We start from the raw sequence: 14,361 nt of genomic DNA on the forward strand, positions 1-14,361 counted from the left end.
GAATACAACAGAATATTGAAAACCATATCCATAAAAATTTATACTCGTTTGAGAAAAATGAAGGAAATAATAAAATATGCAAACTAGTGCTAAAGAGAAACAACGTGTCAATAAATTTATCAAAAAAACATTATATTTGACGAAACAAATGACTAAGATCAGATTGAAACAATAAGCCTAATAATTGTTAGTGAAAGCAAAAAAAAATAATGGAATGAATAAAATTGGCATCCCCAATCAAGTGATTGAGAAAATATGGACCTTCTAATCAAACCAGAACAAGAGTGTGATGGGTAACCATGTAGGCAATGAACAATGTCACACCGTCATGTGCAGGTTTGTCTCAAGCCCCAATTACTTGGAGCTTATTAAAAGTTTATAGAGGAGCATACAACACAGTTCAAAAGCTTTTACGTTAAGTCATGGGACATATAAAAGGACTACTGCCGCAACGGAGAATGGGAAGGATCAATGAAAGTGAAGATTGACCTTGTTGAATACGAGCAGAACATGAAATTAGCTAAGAGAGCGCATGTGTAGATAACTTCTGAGAGCAGCATTTTGTCAATTTCTACTTCCTTTATGCATTCAAGAACGTGATTTTCTATTTCATGAAGCAGCTGATCACTTAGATTCAGTGGCAATCGTACATTTTGGCAGTTATTGGACAAATTCACCTACAAATTTATCATAACTGACAGTGAAAATCCATCAGTTATTAAATTTCAAAAGTAACAAAAAATAGAAGTATGTGACACCTTTGGACCAGAATCAATATCAATCTTCGCAAGAACATCAACGGAGCATTCCAAAAAATCACTTGGACTTTCCTCTATCTACCAGACATAGGATACAACTTTTTAAGATAAGCCATTATACGTGAGATCAAAAGGTTTATAAGGATGGATTTGCAAGAATAATACCTTGGCTAATTCCTCCTCAGGCTCAGTCGCATAGAGCAATGGCAGAAGTCCTGAAACGTCATACAGAAGAGGGGTAGAACCAGTAAAAAGGGCATATGCAGCTGCCGGCAGCAGCACAACGAACCTCTCATTCAGTGTTGTGAATTCCTATGTAATTAGGAGGTCAATCAAATATTCTAAATAATGTCAACATCCTGCACCACCTATACATGTATAAAAGAAAAGCAAAGAAGTAAAGAGATACAAAAAAGGAAGTAGTACTAGGGATTAGAAAATTGATGGACAGAATTGAATATGTTCATCATATATTGTCTCTCAATCTATACGTTGATGGGATTCATTTTTTTTGCAGATAGACTGGAATTTTCACAGAGAATCATTTGAAGATCGTAAAAAAATTCCTTGGTTATTAAAAATTATGATCAATCTCATCAAATCACTTCAAAATATCAAAGCCACTGTACCTACTTTGGACTGTACCTTCATGTTAAGTATAGCTAAAACAGCTGGTAACACATTCTGCCGAAGATACAAAAAATCTTGCAGATCACCCTGCAGCAAGAAAACGAATACTTTTAAGATACAATCTGGATCCTTCCAATAAATTGAAAACACGTGAAAACACCCTTTCAAAATGTAATCCATTCAAATTGAATTCAAAAGCTAAAATAAAGAAAAGCTGTTAAGATGAAGGAAAATCTTTTTTGGATCCCAAGAATTTCATTCCAACTAACAAATTTGCAGGCTTAGATACACGAGGAAGAATAACTAACACAGTCATCCAGTATGACATATAGCAACGGGAAACAAGCACAAAATAACAAGCTTTGCATCTCAGGGAATGACGCAAAAATCAAATACACCATATTATTCGCAGTTTATGATAATGGGATGGCAACCCTTTCCTTTCCACCTACTTTGGGAAATTATTAAAGCACCAATCAATTATTACCAAGTCTATAAACATGGCCATAAATATTAGAGTAAGAAATTCCAACTTCCAAAACTACAAATTTGGAACCGCAACAAGATGCCTACCTGTATGCTTCTCATGGTCATCATACTCTTGACTATATCAACAGTAGAGTGTGCACCATTTAGATATTTTCCAACCACCATAACAACATTGAAATAACAAAAGAAATCAAAAGAAAGATACAACGTGAACTTTAATAGCCATGTTTCAACACAGTTGAGTCATTCTGTTTTGAGTTGTTGATGAGAAAAGACTCTCATATATGTTTCTACACAGCAGAGTTGTTATGTTTTGGGTTGGTTAGAAGAGAAGAAACTAAGAGAGAAATATCAAATACACACGTTTGAAAAGAACTCTTGCAGTTATTAAAGGAATACAAAAATGAGAAGTATAATGGGTTCTTACCAGCGAGGTTCTCCTGGAGAAGTAGCATGAGATGAAGCACAAAGCAGACCTGAAGTATATTTCCCAACATCAGGACACTGAATAGAATCATCGGAAAAGAATTACAACAGCTAAAGGAAAATTATACTCTTGCATTCTGAACTCTGAATCAAGGATTAATTTTCATATTCTGAGAGAACATACAGCAAGTTACTTTGACATAATCACACACGGCACACCAATAAAATATGGTGGAAAACTAATCTCAAACACAAATCTTTTGTACGGGATCCATACACAATAATTTCAAGCCAGTGAATTGATTACTGGCTGTGCAAGGGTTTTATTTTCACCAAAACTGCACTTAACTAGAATTTTCCCCTTAAAACAAAAGTTTGCATGATAACACGAATATATGATCACATAAAAGCATTCTAAAACTTGACCCCGAAAGAAAGGAAGTATTCAACTAAATTGCATTCGTGCAGCAGCAATTTCATCACAAGACTAGAAAAATCTACTTCTTTACAACCCCACAGTTTGCATTCTTATTTTAAAAAAGTCAGTGAGAAACACTTCCTCTGAAACATAAACGAAAATCAAATCGTTATTAGTTTATCACACAAACATACTATAAAGTAACTCCACATACCATGGTATTCTAATGGCGACAATGGAATCTAAACCTTACAAGTTTCGTAATTATAAAATAAAAATTGCTATTGTACATAAGGATGCAGTTTGATGGTAACTGCATAATTTAAATCCTTATGACTGTATAGTAACTTAAATGTCAACAAACAAATACTACATTGCTGCCAGAAAGGGAAAAAAAAAAGCAACATCCATATAAGACCAACAATTCCGTCCTAATGTTTACTCTAAACTGCGCTTCACTAATTATAGAATTTAAGTGCTTGATAATACATAAAAAAAGAATTGATGTTTTAAAACATTAAAGACTCAACTCTTTGAAACAGCACCACTGAGAACAATTGTTGTCTGCTAAGAACCAACAATTCTAACAATTCGATTAGATTAAGGTAAGCAACAATTGTCACCAACTAATTCTACCCAACATATTAATGAAGAAAAAAATAAATAAGGCAATAGTAAAAAATATGAGAAAATATGATCATACAAATTCCATCGAAGATATCATGGAAATTGTTCAGAATTATTAGACCATCACAGAGGAAATCAAATGGATATATAAGGTGATTATTTCGTAAAATATTTACCTAGCAATATTAAAAGCAAAATAAATAAAAATTTTAAAAAGTAGCATATAGGAAGGGCGATAATAAGGCTTCTATAATTCCATGTCACACAACATATTAGGAGTTGCAATTTATTTTGAAAGGTGTATGCAATTAATACACTAGTCTGCCAAGTTGTCCTCTCTTACTCCGCTTAAGAGACAACATATGATTAATATTTGGTTAGTGCTGATATAATATAACCAGTGTTCACATTTAAGATATATATTAAGGTCAATTAAATGCTGTCAAGAATTATGAAATATGCCTTTGGCTTGACATGATATATGCAATGTTAGAATAATTCATTTTTTATAAACTGGAGTGGCTGACGCATCTAATAAACAGACCTTTAGGGTTGTTTCTCATTGGACTCCACTCCTACATCCTTTTAATTTGTAGTTTCGTCCCAATGGCGAGAAATATCGACATCAGAATTCTAGATTGAACATGTTCTCTTTTTCACGTCAAATGATTGTCACAATATTTCCGGATAGAGATGAACTTCAAATCCTTGTGAGTTATTATTTCTCAACCAATTATACCTCTATAGCTACAAATAGTGGGTAGTGCACACAAACTTTAAAAGGTATGCTAATGTATGCCAATTTTACACCAAGTACTATGCATTCAAATATTCTTCCGTTTCATATTTTCTCTTGGGCATTGGAGGATTTTTGCTGAAATATGGCTGGTGACCCTAAAGCATCTTTTTGCATGACATATTTTAGTGGCAACCTAGGTCATATATTCTTCATCGGACCCAAATAGCAAACACTTTACCATCTCAAGAGAAATTAATTGAACTAGAAATTACAAGTAGCTAGAGGTTTCCAAAAAAGCTGAACGAACCATCTCACAGTACCACGGGTCATATTCAAGAGAGTAAAAGAACAAAATTATATATAACATGTATCTCTCTGGAACAAAGAAAGAATATCAGACAACTATTCCGTGGCTTTTAGGGTAAAGATGAGATCGACAATGACATACAACGAAAGATTTATACTCTAAAGTAACATGAACGACAAAAAGTTTGCAAAGGTGAATCATTCACGTTGAAAGTGTGTGTTTAAATAGCCGAAGATCCCATATCTCGAGAGGAACAAGATATGAATCTTTTGTATCCTAGGTAAATGCCAAGCAAAGAAGTTATATACTGAAATCATGGAGAAGCAAGCATTTTACTAGCAAAGAAACAATCAAATCAAAATAAGAGAAGCAAACAGTTATCTATAATCTTACGCTCAACATTATGCTACAAAGCAGCATCCACCTGCAAAGACGAGAGCACAACTAACCCTGTAATACTGAATTTAGAGCTTGAAAAGTTTCTTTCAGAATTGTATAAATACTTGAACATCCAATCATAATTACAAATAGAAGAACATTATACAATAATGGAAACAGGAAGAAACTGGTGTTAAGACAGTGTTAAGCTATCCTAACTTAAGTGCATTAGATTGAGATTTCGTGAGAGGGAATCTAAATGTACCTACTTTTTCCTACAATATGAAATGCAAAGTAGATAAATTGTACTTGACAACAATAACCAAAGTAAGTGATGACAAATACAAGGTTTTCTAGTGAGAGAATTTTTCAAAATGCTCTCTACCTCGATGCTTTCCTCTTATCCGATATCCCTCAACTTCAGTAATGCACCCCAATATTCTACCCCTCTGATCGCATCCGTCCATCGTGCCCGGCGCCGTTCACCGGCCGGTCACCGGCCTCCGGTAACTAGGGTTACTGTCTTTTTTCGGTCTTTTCTTGGTTTTCTTTCCCGGGTTTTCTGCTTGTCGTTCTTTTTCTTTGCGTCTAGGGTGTTTTCCGTCATCAACCATCTCCGATCACCAAATCATCTTTGTTGGAGATTGTTTTACTTTTCGTTGCTCACCTAAACTGTTGGTTGCCATCATCTTCTGCCCGCGTCCAATTACTTAGGCCATTCTTATCGACTTTCGCCGACCTCCTTTCCGGCGGATTGTTTGCTCTTTTATCGCTCCCCAGAAAATATCAATTTCTATTTCTTGTTTTAAGCTTTTGGTCCGAAAATTCCCATTTCACCATCCTTTGAAATGTTAAGGAGGGATTTTAGCAATTACTATACTGCTAAGGCAGTAGAGGAGGTTAGAATAGAGCAAAAATTATTTCTAATTTCACTGGGCAAAAGGGGAGACACTATTTGCGTGACAGAGAGAACTCGGAATGCGAGTTACATGCTGGAAATTGATCGTGAGAGTGCTAACTGGCTGAGGCAAATTATGGGGGATTACATTACCAATTCTAAATCACATACTACTTTTAACAGAATCAGACGGGGGAAGCAGTTATATCGGTGCAAAAATTTGTTAACAGCCGAGGAAGCTACATTGAAGTATCCAAATTTGAGCGTTCCAGTAAGAAGCAGCGAATTATAATTCCAAGTGGACGATATGAGGAGGGCTGGAAATGTCTGGTGTTTTATGTTGAAAAAATTCTGAACAGCAGCAAACTGAAAGGAGCATACCAATTGAAGAGCAAACAACAACCTCGAAAAACTTCGTTTCGTGGTAAGACCAATTCAATACCTACAGGATCCGGGAACATTGACGCCCATAAAGAATTCCGACAGTGCTTGAGTAAAGAGTGGAACAAAGCTTTGATTGTCACGAAGGAATGCGTTAATATTTCTTGGGAAATGGTAACGTCAGCCCTTGGTAAGGCGGTTGAGAAGAAGATTGAGATCTTTCCGTTCAAAGCAAATAAAGCAATGTGGTGGCCAAATAGTGCAGAGGATTTTGAATTCTATTTGAAAATCAGTAGATGCTTTTTGGAGAAGAGGATTTGCTTGACTTTCGAACATTGGAGGAGCGACATCAACACGGAAGAGGAAGTTTACGAATGCTGCAACAGTTGGATAAGGATTGATGGATTACCATGGGATATGTGGACTACAGATGTGCTCAAAAGTGTGGGGGATAGTTGTGGGGGATTGGTGGATATTAGTCAAGATACGGTTTTGCTAAAGGATTTGGCAGCTGCCAAAATAAAAGTGGTGGGGCTAGAAGGGGGATTCATTAATAGTTCTTTGGCAATTCAGACACCGCGTGGACCTATGAGTGTGCGCATTTACGTCGATTCGGTCAACAAATCAGCTTACGATGTCTATGAAAAAAGATCCTATGCACAGGTAGTAGTTGATGGTGCTGAGTGATAGCAGGTTGGAGCAGAGTGAAAAGACCAATTGAGGAAGACACTGGAAATTTTAGACAAGTAGGCGTAGCGAAGGATGCGAAGTCCACAACAGAACATAAACAGATTATAAAGGATGGGGAAGCTGCCCATCAAATTAACACTGGCAAGGATACAGTATTGGGAGGAGAGGTCCTTTTAAAACAGCAAGAATGGAAATATAGCAATACAAATATCGTTCAAGGGATGGAAGTGTTTGTCGGGAAACAACAGGAAGATGTTTACAAAACAAGCAAGCAAGGGGGAAAAGGTTCTAAAGTGGTTGGGTCAGAACCAATGAGAGGCCGCAAACAAATCAAGATCCTCAAAAGGGTTAGTCCGAAAGGAGTGGATGATTTCAAGAAAGGACTAGTTCAATCAATGACCAACAAAGAGAATGAGCATACAAGGCGCTGCGGTTGTACAGAGGACATAAGTAAACAAGAAAAGATCTTTGAGGTCGTTTATACTAGAAGAAAATCAAGGACAAATCATGCTTGGTTTAATACACAAAATGAAGCAGCAACAAAGATCAAGAGACAGTGGCTGGATCAAGAATTAGTGCAGAAGGAACAAGATATCACATGGGAGGACAGGGATTTTACAAAGGATCAGGGCCATGGCTCTGAAGAAGATAGTGATTTTAGGGACGTGGGGACTCATATGTCTATCAGCTCGGATACGACGACACACACCAGCTTGGGTTTGGAGGACATAGGGGATCTCTTTGCATCACCTTCGGATAAGGTACTCAACAAAATACTTCTTCGCATATTCATTCTTCCGATCCTTCATTTCATTCTTCAGAATTTCCTTTCAATAAAAATTCGGGGGAAGGGAGGTGTATCGAGTTTGAGGGAGATATAGTGGTTGGTGAAAAGCCGGGTATGTCAGGAATCAACATCCACGAGGATGATAGGGACAGTGGAGGGAAGAGGTTTTTATCCGAAAATGATGGAGACTACGGCTGTTTGAAGATGATGGGAGTAAAAAGGGTGGAGCTAGGGGATGAGTTGAAAAAAGATGGTAAACGTCAAATGGGAGAAAAGGTGTTTCGATGAAGATTTTCTCTTGGAACATAAGAGGGGGAGGGTCGGCAACGAGGAGAGGATTCATTAGAGATATGCTACGCAAGGAGAAACCCGACTTAGTTATTCTACAAGAAACAAAAAAAGAATTTATTGACAGAAGATTTATATCCAGCGTGTGGAAATCAAGGTTTGTTGATTGGGTTCATATACCCTCAATTGGCTCATCAAGGGGTATTTTGGTTATGTGGGATCCGAGAGTTCTATCCATCACGGATAATATGATTGGGGAATTTACGATTTCGGTATGCATAAACAAGAATAATGATTTATATAGCTGGTGGTTTACAGCGTGCTGCGACAAAAATTCTGGGATGAGTTGGCGGGTTTGAGAGTTTTGTGTGGGGATAGGTGGTGTTTGGGAGGGGACTTCAATGTTGTGAGATATCTGACCGAGAAAATAAATAGCCACTCACAAACAACAAGTATGACTTGTTTTGATACGCTGATTCAGGAATTGGAATTGTGCGACCCACCCCTACTGAATGCGAAATTTACATGGTCAAATTTGAGGGCTATACCGATTTGCAGCAGACAGATTCCTGTTTTTGGGAGGGTGGGTGGAATTATTTCCATATCATAAGCAATCGGTTTTGCCGTGCATTACTTCGGATCACTTTCCAATTGTATTGGAAACACAGAAACTTAAATGGGGACCTTGTCCATTCAAATTCGAGAACATGTGGCTGCAACATAAGGGTTTTAAGGATAAATTCTCTACGTGGTGGAATAGCACACAAGTTGAAGGATGGGAGGGATATAAATTCGTGAGAAGACTTAAGTATATTAAGGACAAAATCAAATTATGGAACGACGAGGAGTTTGGGAAGATTGAAATGAGGGAGGCAGAAATGCGAAACAGAATTATGACACTGGATGAATTGGAGAGTGAGGGGAGGGAGAATACGGAAGGGGTGGCTGAAAAATAAAAATAAAATGGGAGTTGGAAGAGTTGGTGTGCCGACGAAATAGAATGTTATATCAAAAAGCGAAAATTAAATGGTTAAAAGAAGGAGATCGAAACACCTAATTTTTTCATTCCTTGCTAAACCACCGAAAAACAAAGGCTATGATTGGTAAATTGGAAATGGATGATGGGGGGGTTATAGAGGATGAGGGTCAAATAGTACAATTAATTGTTGATTATTTCCAACAGTTGTACAATAATAGTGATGTGAAAAGATTTGGGATTGAAGGAGTGGAATGGACACCTATCGATGATGATATGAGGATTGAACTCAAACAACCATTCTCCGAAGAAGAGGTTAAGAAGGCGGTGTTTGCGTGTGACAGATGTAAAGCACCGGGGCCCGATGGTTATACTTTGGCATTTTATCAGGACTGTTGGGATATAGTTAGAGGCGATTTAATGAAGGTGTTTGCAGAATTTTATGAAGGGGGGATCATTAATGGGTTAACCAATGAATGGTATATATGTTTTGATACCAAAGAAACATGACTCGTTAAAAGTAAAAGACTTCAGACCCATTAGCCTCATTACGAGCTTATACAAGATAATTGCAAAAGTGTTGGCTACAAGAATGAAAAAAGTGTTGTCACATACATTGTCAGAATCCCAAAATGCATTTATTGAGGAAAGCAGATATTGAATTGTTGTTTGATTGCGGATGAGCTGGTTGAAGAAGGGAGGAAGAAAAATAAAAAAGGGTGGGTTTTGAAAATTGATTTTGAAAAAGCTTATGACAATGTTGAATGGGATTTCTTGGATTTCGTCTTACAGAAGAAAGGTTTCGGGGAAAGGTGGAGAGGATGGATAAGAGGATGCGTATCTAATGTTTCGTTTTCAATCATGATTAATGGGAGACCGAGGGGGAAATTTAAAGCATACAGAGGACTTAGACAGGGAGATCCTTTATCACCATTTCTGTTCAATATGGTTGTGGATGTTTTGGGAAGATTGGTTAACAAAGCAAAAGAAGAAAAATTCATCAGAGGGTACGAAGTGGGTTGAGATAAGGTTGAAGTATCACATATACAGTTTGCGGATGATACATTGTTTTTTGTTAAGAGGGAGGAACACTTAGGCTTCTTGGTGCGAGTTTTGAAGGCATTTTGTGATATGTCAGGACTGCGGATCAATTGGGACAAGAGTGCTTTATTGGGTTTAAATCAAGAAGTAGAAGATGAAGATATAGCTAAGGGGATTGGTTGTCGCAGGGAACAATGGCCAATAAAATACTTGGGAGTTCCCCTCAGGGGTAATCCTCTACAAGTCTCTTTTTGGGAACCTATCATGATTAAGATAACTAGAAAATTGGCATCTTGGAAAAAGGCTTTCTTGTCCAAAAGGGGTAGAGTAACATTGATTGCTGCGGTATTGACTGCTTTGCCTATATATTTCTTGTCTCTTTTCAAGGTACCAAAAGGAGTAGCGGGGGCGATGGAGAAAATAATGAGAGACTTTTTGTGGAATGGGAATGAGGGAGAATCACATTGTCATATGGTTAGATGGGAAAAAGTTTGTAGACCGAAGGAGAAAGGTGGCTTAAGTCTCGGGAGTATATGTTTGAGAAACATTGCGTTAATGGGAAAATGGTGGTGGAGGTTTAATGTTGAAAATGACTCGTTGTGGAAAAGAATGATAAAGAGCAAGTATGGGCTACAAGAAAATGGATGGGATGCGGGGTTCGCTAAGAATGTGACTTTTAGATGTCCGTGGAAGTTCATTTCTACAACATACCCGACTTATCACCGACTAGTGAGATTAGTTGTTCGAGGGGGAACCAAAATCAGGTTTTGGGAGGACATTTGGTTGGGAGATTCATCTTTCCGGGATTTGTTCCCATCTTTATTTCAGCTTTCTTTGGTTCGTAATTTGCCTATTTCTTTTTTTGCTTCTTTCGATACTTCATCAAATAATTTTTCTTGGGATTTGCATTTCCGTTGATCTCTCCGAGAGAACGAGATCATTCAGTTATCTTCGCTTTTAAGCATTTTGGAGGGGGTGAGATTGGTCGAAGGGATTGATGATTTTCAACAGTGGGAGGGGGATCAATCCGGGAAATTCACAGTCAAATCTTTTTTCAATTCATTCTTTACGGATAGTAATGGTGCACAAGATTTCAATTTTTTCAATATCATTTGGAAAATTCCTATTCCGTCAAAGATTCAAATATTCTCGTGGACGGCAATCCTTGCAAAATTACCGACATCCGAGATGATGCAAAAGAGATATCCTAATTGTGCTCTTTGTCCCAACTGGTGTGTTGTGTCGAAAGGATGTGGAAACACAAGATCATTTGTTAATTCATTGCAAGTTCACACATGCATTGTGGGCTAAGGCTTTGGAAGAGATGAGACTGGTCTGGGTCGTGCAGAAAACAACTCATGATTTGTTTAGAAGAACAGATCTTGGACATATGCTCGGCAATAGAGGTAAAATTTTCTGGACTGTGGTCATCCATGGGATTTGTTGGGCAGTTTGGTTAGAGAGAAATAGGAGAATTTTTGAAGAATTGGAAGAAACCACGGAAGACTGTTGGGGAAATCAAGTTCACAATAGCAAACTGGATCGGAGCGGACAAGCACTTTCAGGGATTGTCTACATTTGATATTCTACGGGATTGGTCGTTTGTGTATTGTTAAAAATTATTTACATACTATTGCGTGGCAGTGGACCACTAGTCCACTTCTTGTAATGTAAAATTCTAATATTAATAATATTGTTATGTTTCTTATCAAAAAAAAATTGTACTTAACAATTCACCATAAGAGGAAAGGAAGCATTTCAAAGATCTATCTACACCATTCCTTGATGGGAATTTTACACAAATGGATGCTTACAATTGAGGTGAGATTGCAAAATGTTGGCTAACTCCGCATAAGGCAGTTCCATATCACATGCCTACCTTTGCCAACCTGCAGAATTTTTACAAAAATAAAATCAAAATATGCACAAGGATTAAAAGAAAAAAGAATATCAAGCAGGTCCTGCATTAGACATCCTACAAACGCGATACCTCATATAATGGTCCAGAAAGTTCATGGAGTTTATTTTCATTATCCTTAGTAAGCCCCAGACGCCAACCAAACACAAACAATTTAATCAGAGCCATTGATGAGCAACAATCCAGTCCATACACAATATATGATTGCTATTGGCCATGATAAAGAAAAGTGAACAAAGAAACCTAGACTGCATCCTTCCCCACATATGATACAACCAAAGAACTATCCTTCTTAATTAGCATATGACTATAAATAACAAGTCCAAGGAACAAAATTATTTCAAGAAACCAGGAGGACACACTGAATAAAACTATATCTTTTCCTCCATACATATAATGTGATATACCTCATTCAAGGGAAAAGCTAGCTTCTGCGATGATTTCTCATTTGGAGCAGCAAAAAGCATCAATAAAGAAAGTCTAAGCAGACTCCTTCAAATAAAATAAAAAACTGGTGAGAAGAATCTTAAGAAGACTCATTCAAATGAAATACAAAATTGGTCAGAAGTTAAAAAGAATAACAAAGAGTGCTGAGACAAGATTAAACTTAGGGTTCCATGCTGGATTACAAATAATGTGGAGTTTAAAATGTTTTTGCTGTCAGATTTGTTTAGGGATTGGAATCTCATATTGTGTTAATATGATTCCAGTTCTTACTTTGTTATGCGATGACCTCTGGTCTCCTTTTTGTAATTAAAATCTTTTGTTAAAATAATATTGTTTCTTATCTTATCAGAAAAAAAGAAACTAGAAGGCATTTCTGCACATAAGAAATAAGTTATATCACATAAAAAGTAAGATATCATAGTGTTTGTTTAAACATCAAATTATTATAGTTGCAAACCATATCACACTGATTTCTTAGGCTCAATTATACAGAGTGAAATGAAGTTTTTGCATGTAAAGGAACAACTTACTGCAACGTCCAGAACAGATCGTCATAAGAATGCTCTAAATTGCCACGTTAATAATTCTGCAATCGAGAACAAGCGAATTCCGGAAATCAAAATTTGACTGCGGACTCCAGAAAGGGCAAATGTGATATCAGAAGTATGAAAAACAGAAACATGAGAAACAAGTCTGAATGGCGGTATCACTTGAGTAAGCAAACTGATGAATTAACATTTGTACTGAAAAGCGAAAGTAAAAAAAAACCTACAAAGCGCATGACCAAACCAACAAAGATAAGAGAATTATGCCCCTGCAAGACCCTAACAAGAAAAAAAATAATTCCCTACTGGTACCAAAAGAATAAGTTCGAAATGAAGGCAAAGAGCAAAACAGACAACAGCTCTCCTCTCCCTCAACGAAGAGGTATAGATATTAACCAAATTAAAATATCAAGAAAATATGAATGCATCTCCAGCACACAAGAAGGAGACAAATAGACTACAGGAGCACAAATTTTTTGTCACCGGAGGATGAAATATAAACCAGTCAATAAAGCTACAGGTAAGTGTCAAGATTTCACAATAACATCAATGAATTTTACAAAGTTTGCAGATATGCTGTCAAACCAAAACAATAAGTGATCTTTACGGATGCGAGTAGAATAATTGCGGATGAGACAAACAAATGCAGCATGCCTGCCACGAATATTAGATCGTTTTAACTCAAGATGGTGGATAAATAAGTAGCAACATGAATGCAAATGTGAACAATAGAAAAACAAATTTGGAAATTATTGAAAAATATTGTGTCGGATTTGCCATTGAATGTGTGATCCATGAACAAGGAAAAAACATGATATCACACCATCCACCAGCCCAAAGGATACTGTTAAGTATTGAGATATTTGATGTTTATATTTTTTTATCCACTCAAAAGAACAAGTTCTGTTGAAACCTACCATGGCCATTTGCCCTCCACGACTCTCTCTTTTATCAGGACAACCACATGCTCCCTCCGGGATCGTTTTACAGTAACTGGGCTTTTATATGTATTAGCGCACAGCTGGAAAGTGAACATTGCCTTGTAACCTTTGACCATAAATATGGAAAACTGTTTTTCTCAAGATTGAAATAAAGAGGAATACTTCAAGTCATACCAAATACATGGAAGCAACTAAAAAGATCTCAAACTATTTCAAAAAGTAAAAGAATTAGAAATCGAATTTTGATTCATTAAAATCACACTTAATATTTACTTATGTTCTCTCAGTTTATTTACTTATGTTCTCTCAGTTGTCCTTCCCTCTCATTATGTTTTAAAATTTTTGCATCATATCACAGCTGAAAAGCCTTCAACAGTTTTATACCGTATTTATTTCTGCTCAATATGATATAACTGGAATTCTACATATTGATATCCAAAATTCTATTAAGCCCTTTTAGTTCATTTAAAAGCTTAAATTCATGTTAATTGTTGAATCAAAAATGGGGTCAGAACTCAATTTTTCATTTGATAGAATCTAACTTGGTATCGTCAATATTGAAATCAATTTGTAATTTGATTTAAATGGTTTACTCCATCATTAATATCCCAAGATATCCTCTTACGAGCATGAAGTGGCGACAATTGTATAAAATCAAGAAGAAAAAAATTAAGTTG

General features: G+C 36.6%; 2 protein-coding genes across 2 annotated transcripts in view; both read right to left on the reverse strand.

Annotated features, from left to right (window-relative positions):
• Positions 1–14,361, reverse strand: part of LOC142547730 (serine/threonine-protein kinase ATM-like) — a 75,489-nt gene that overhangs the window by 11,622 nt on the left and 49,506 nt on the right. Inside the window, exon 15 of the mRNA XM_075656147.1 lies at positions 490–589. Coding sequence (XP_075512262.1) covers positions 490–589 — 100 coding nt within the window. The remainder of the gene's footprint in view (positions 1–489; positions 590–14,361) is intronic.
• LOC142547734 (serine/threonine-protein kinase ATM-like) lies at positions 516–13,927 on the reverse strand. Its single transcript, XM_075656163.1, has 12 exons — positions 13,661–13,927; positions 12,729–12,784; positions 12,159–12,243; positions 11,634–11,722; positions 4,788–4,818; positions 4,600–4,670; positions 2,305–2,381; positions 1,962–1,993; positions 1,404–1,475; positions 924–1,070; positions 767–836; positions 516–677 (listed from the first exon to the last, which is right to left on the reverse strand). The coding sequence occupies exons 5-12, from the start codon at positions 4,812–4,814 to the stop codon at positions 661–663; spliced, it is 513 nt and encodes a 170-aa protein (XP_075512278.1). The 5' UTR covers positions 4,815–4,818; positions 11,634–11,722; positions 12,159–12,243; positions 12,729–12,784; positions 13,661–13,927; the 3' UTR covers positions 516–660.

This window comes from Primulina tabacum, chromosome 5, assembly GCF_025594145.1.
Source record: "Primulina tabacum isolate GXHZ01 chromosome 5, ASM2559414v2, whole genome shotgun sequence".
Taxonomy (NCBI): Eukaryota; Viridiplantae; Streptophyta; class Magnoliopsida; order Lamiales; family Gesneriaceae; genus Primulina; species Primulina tabacum.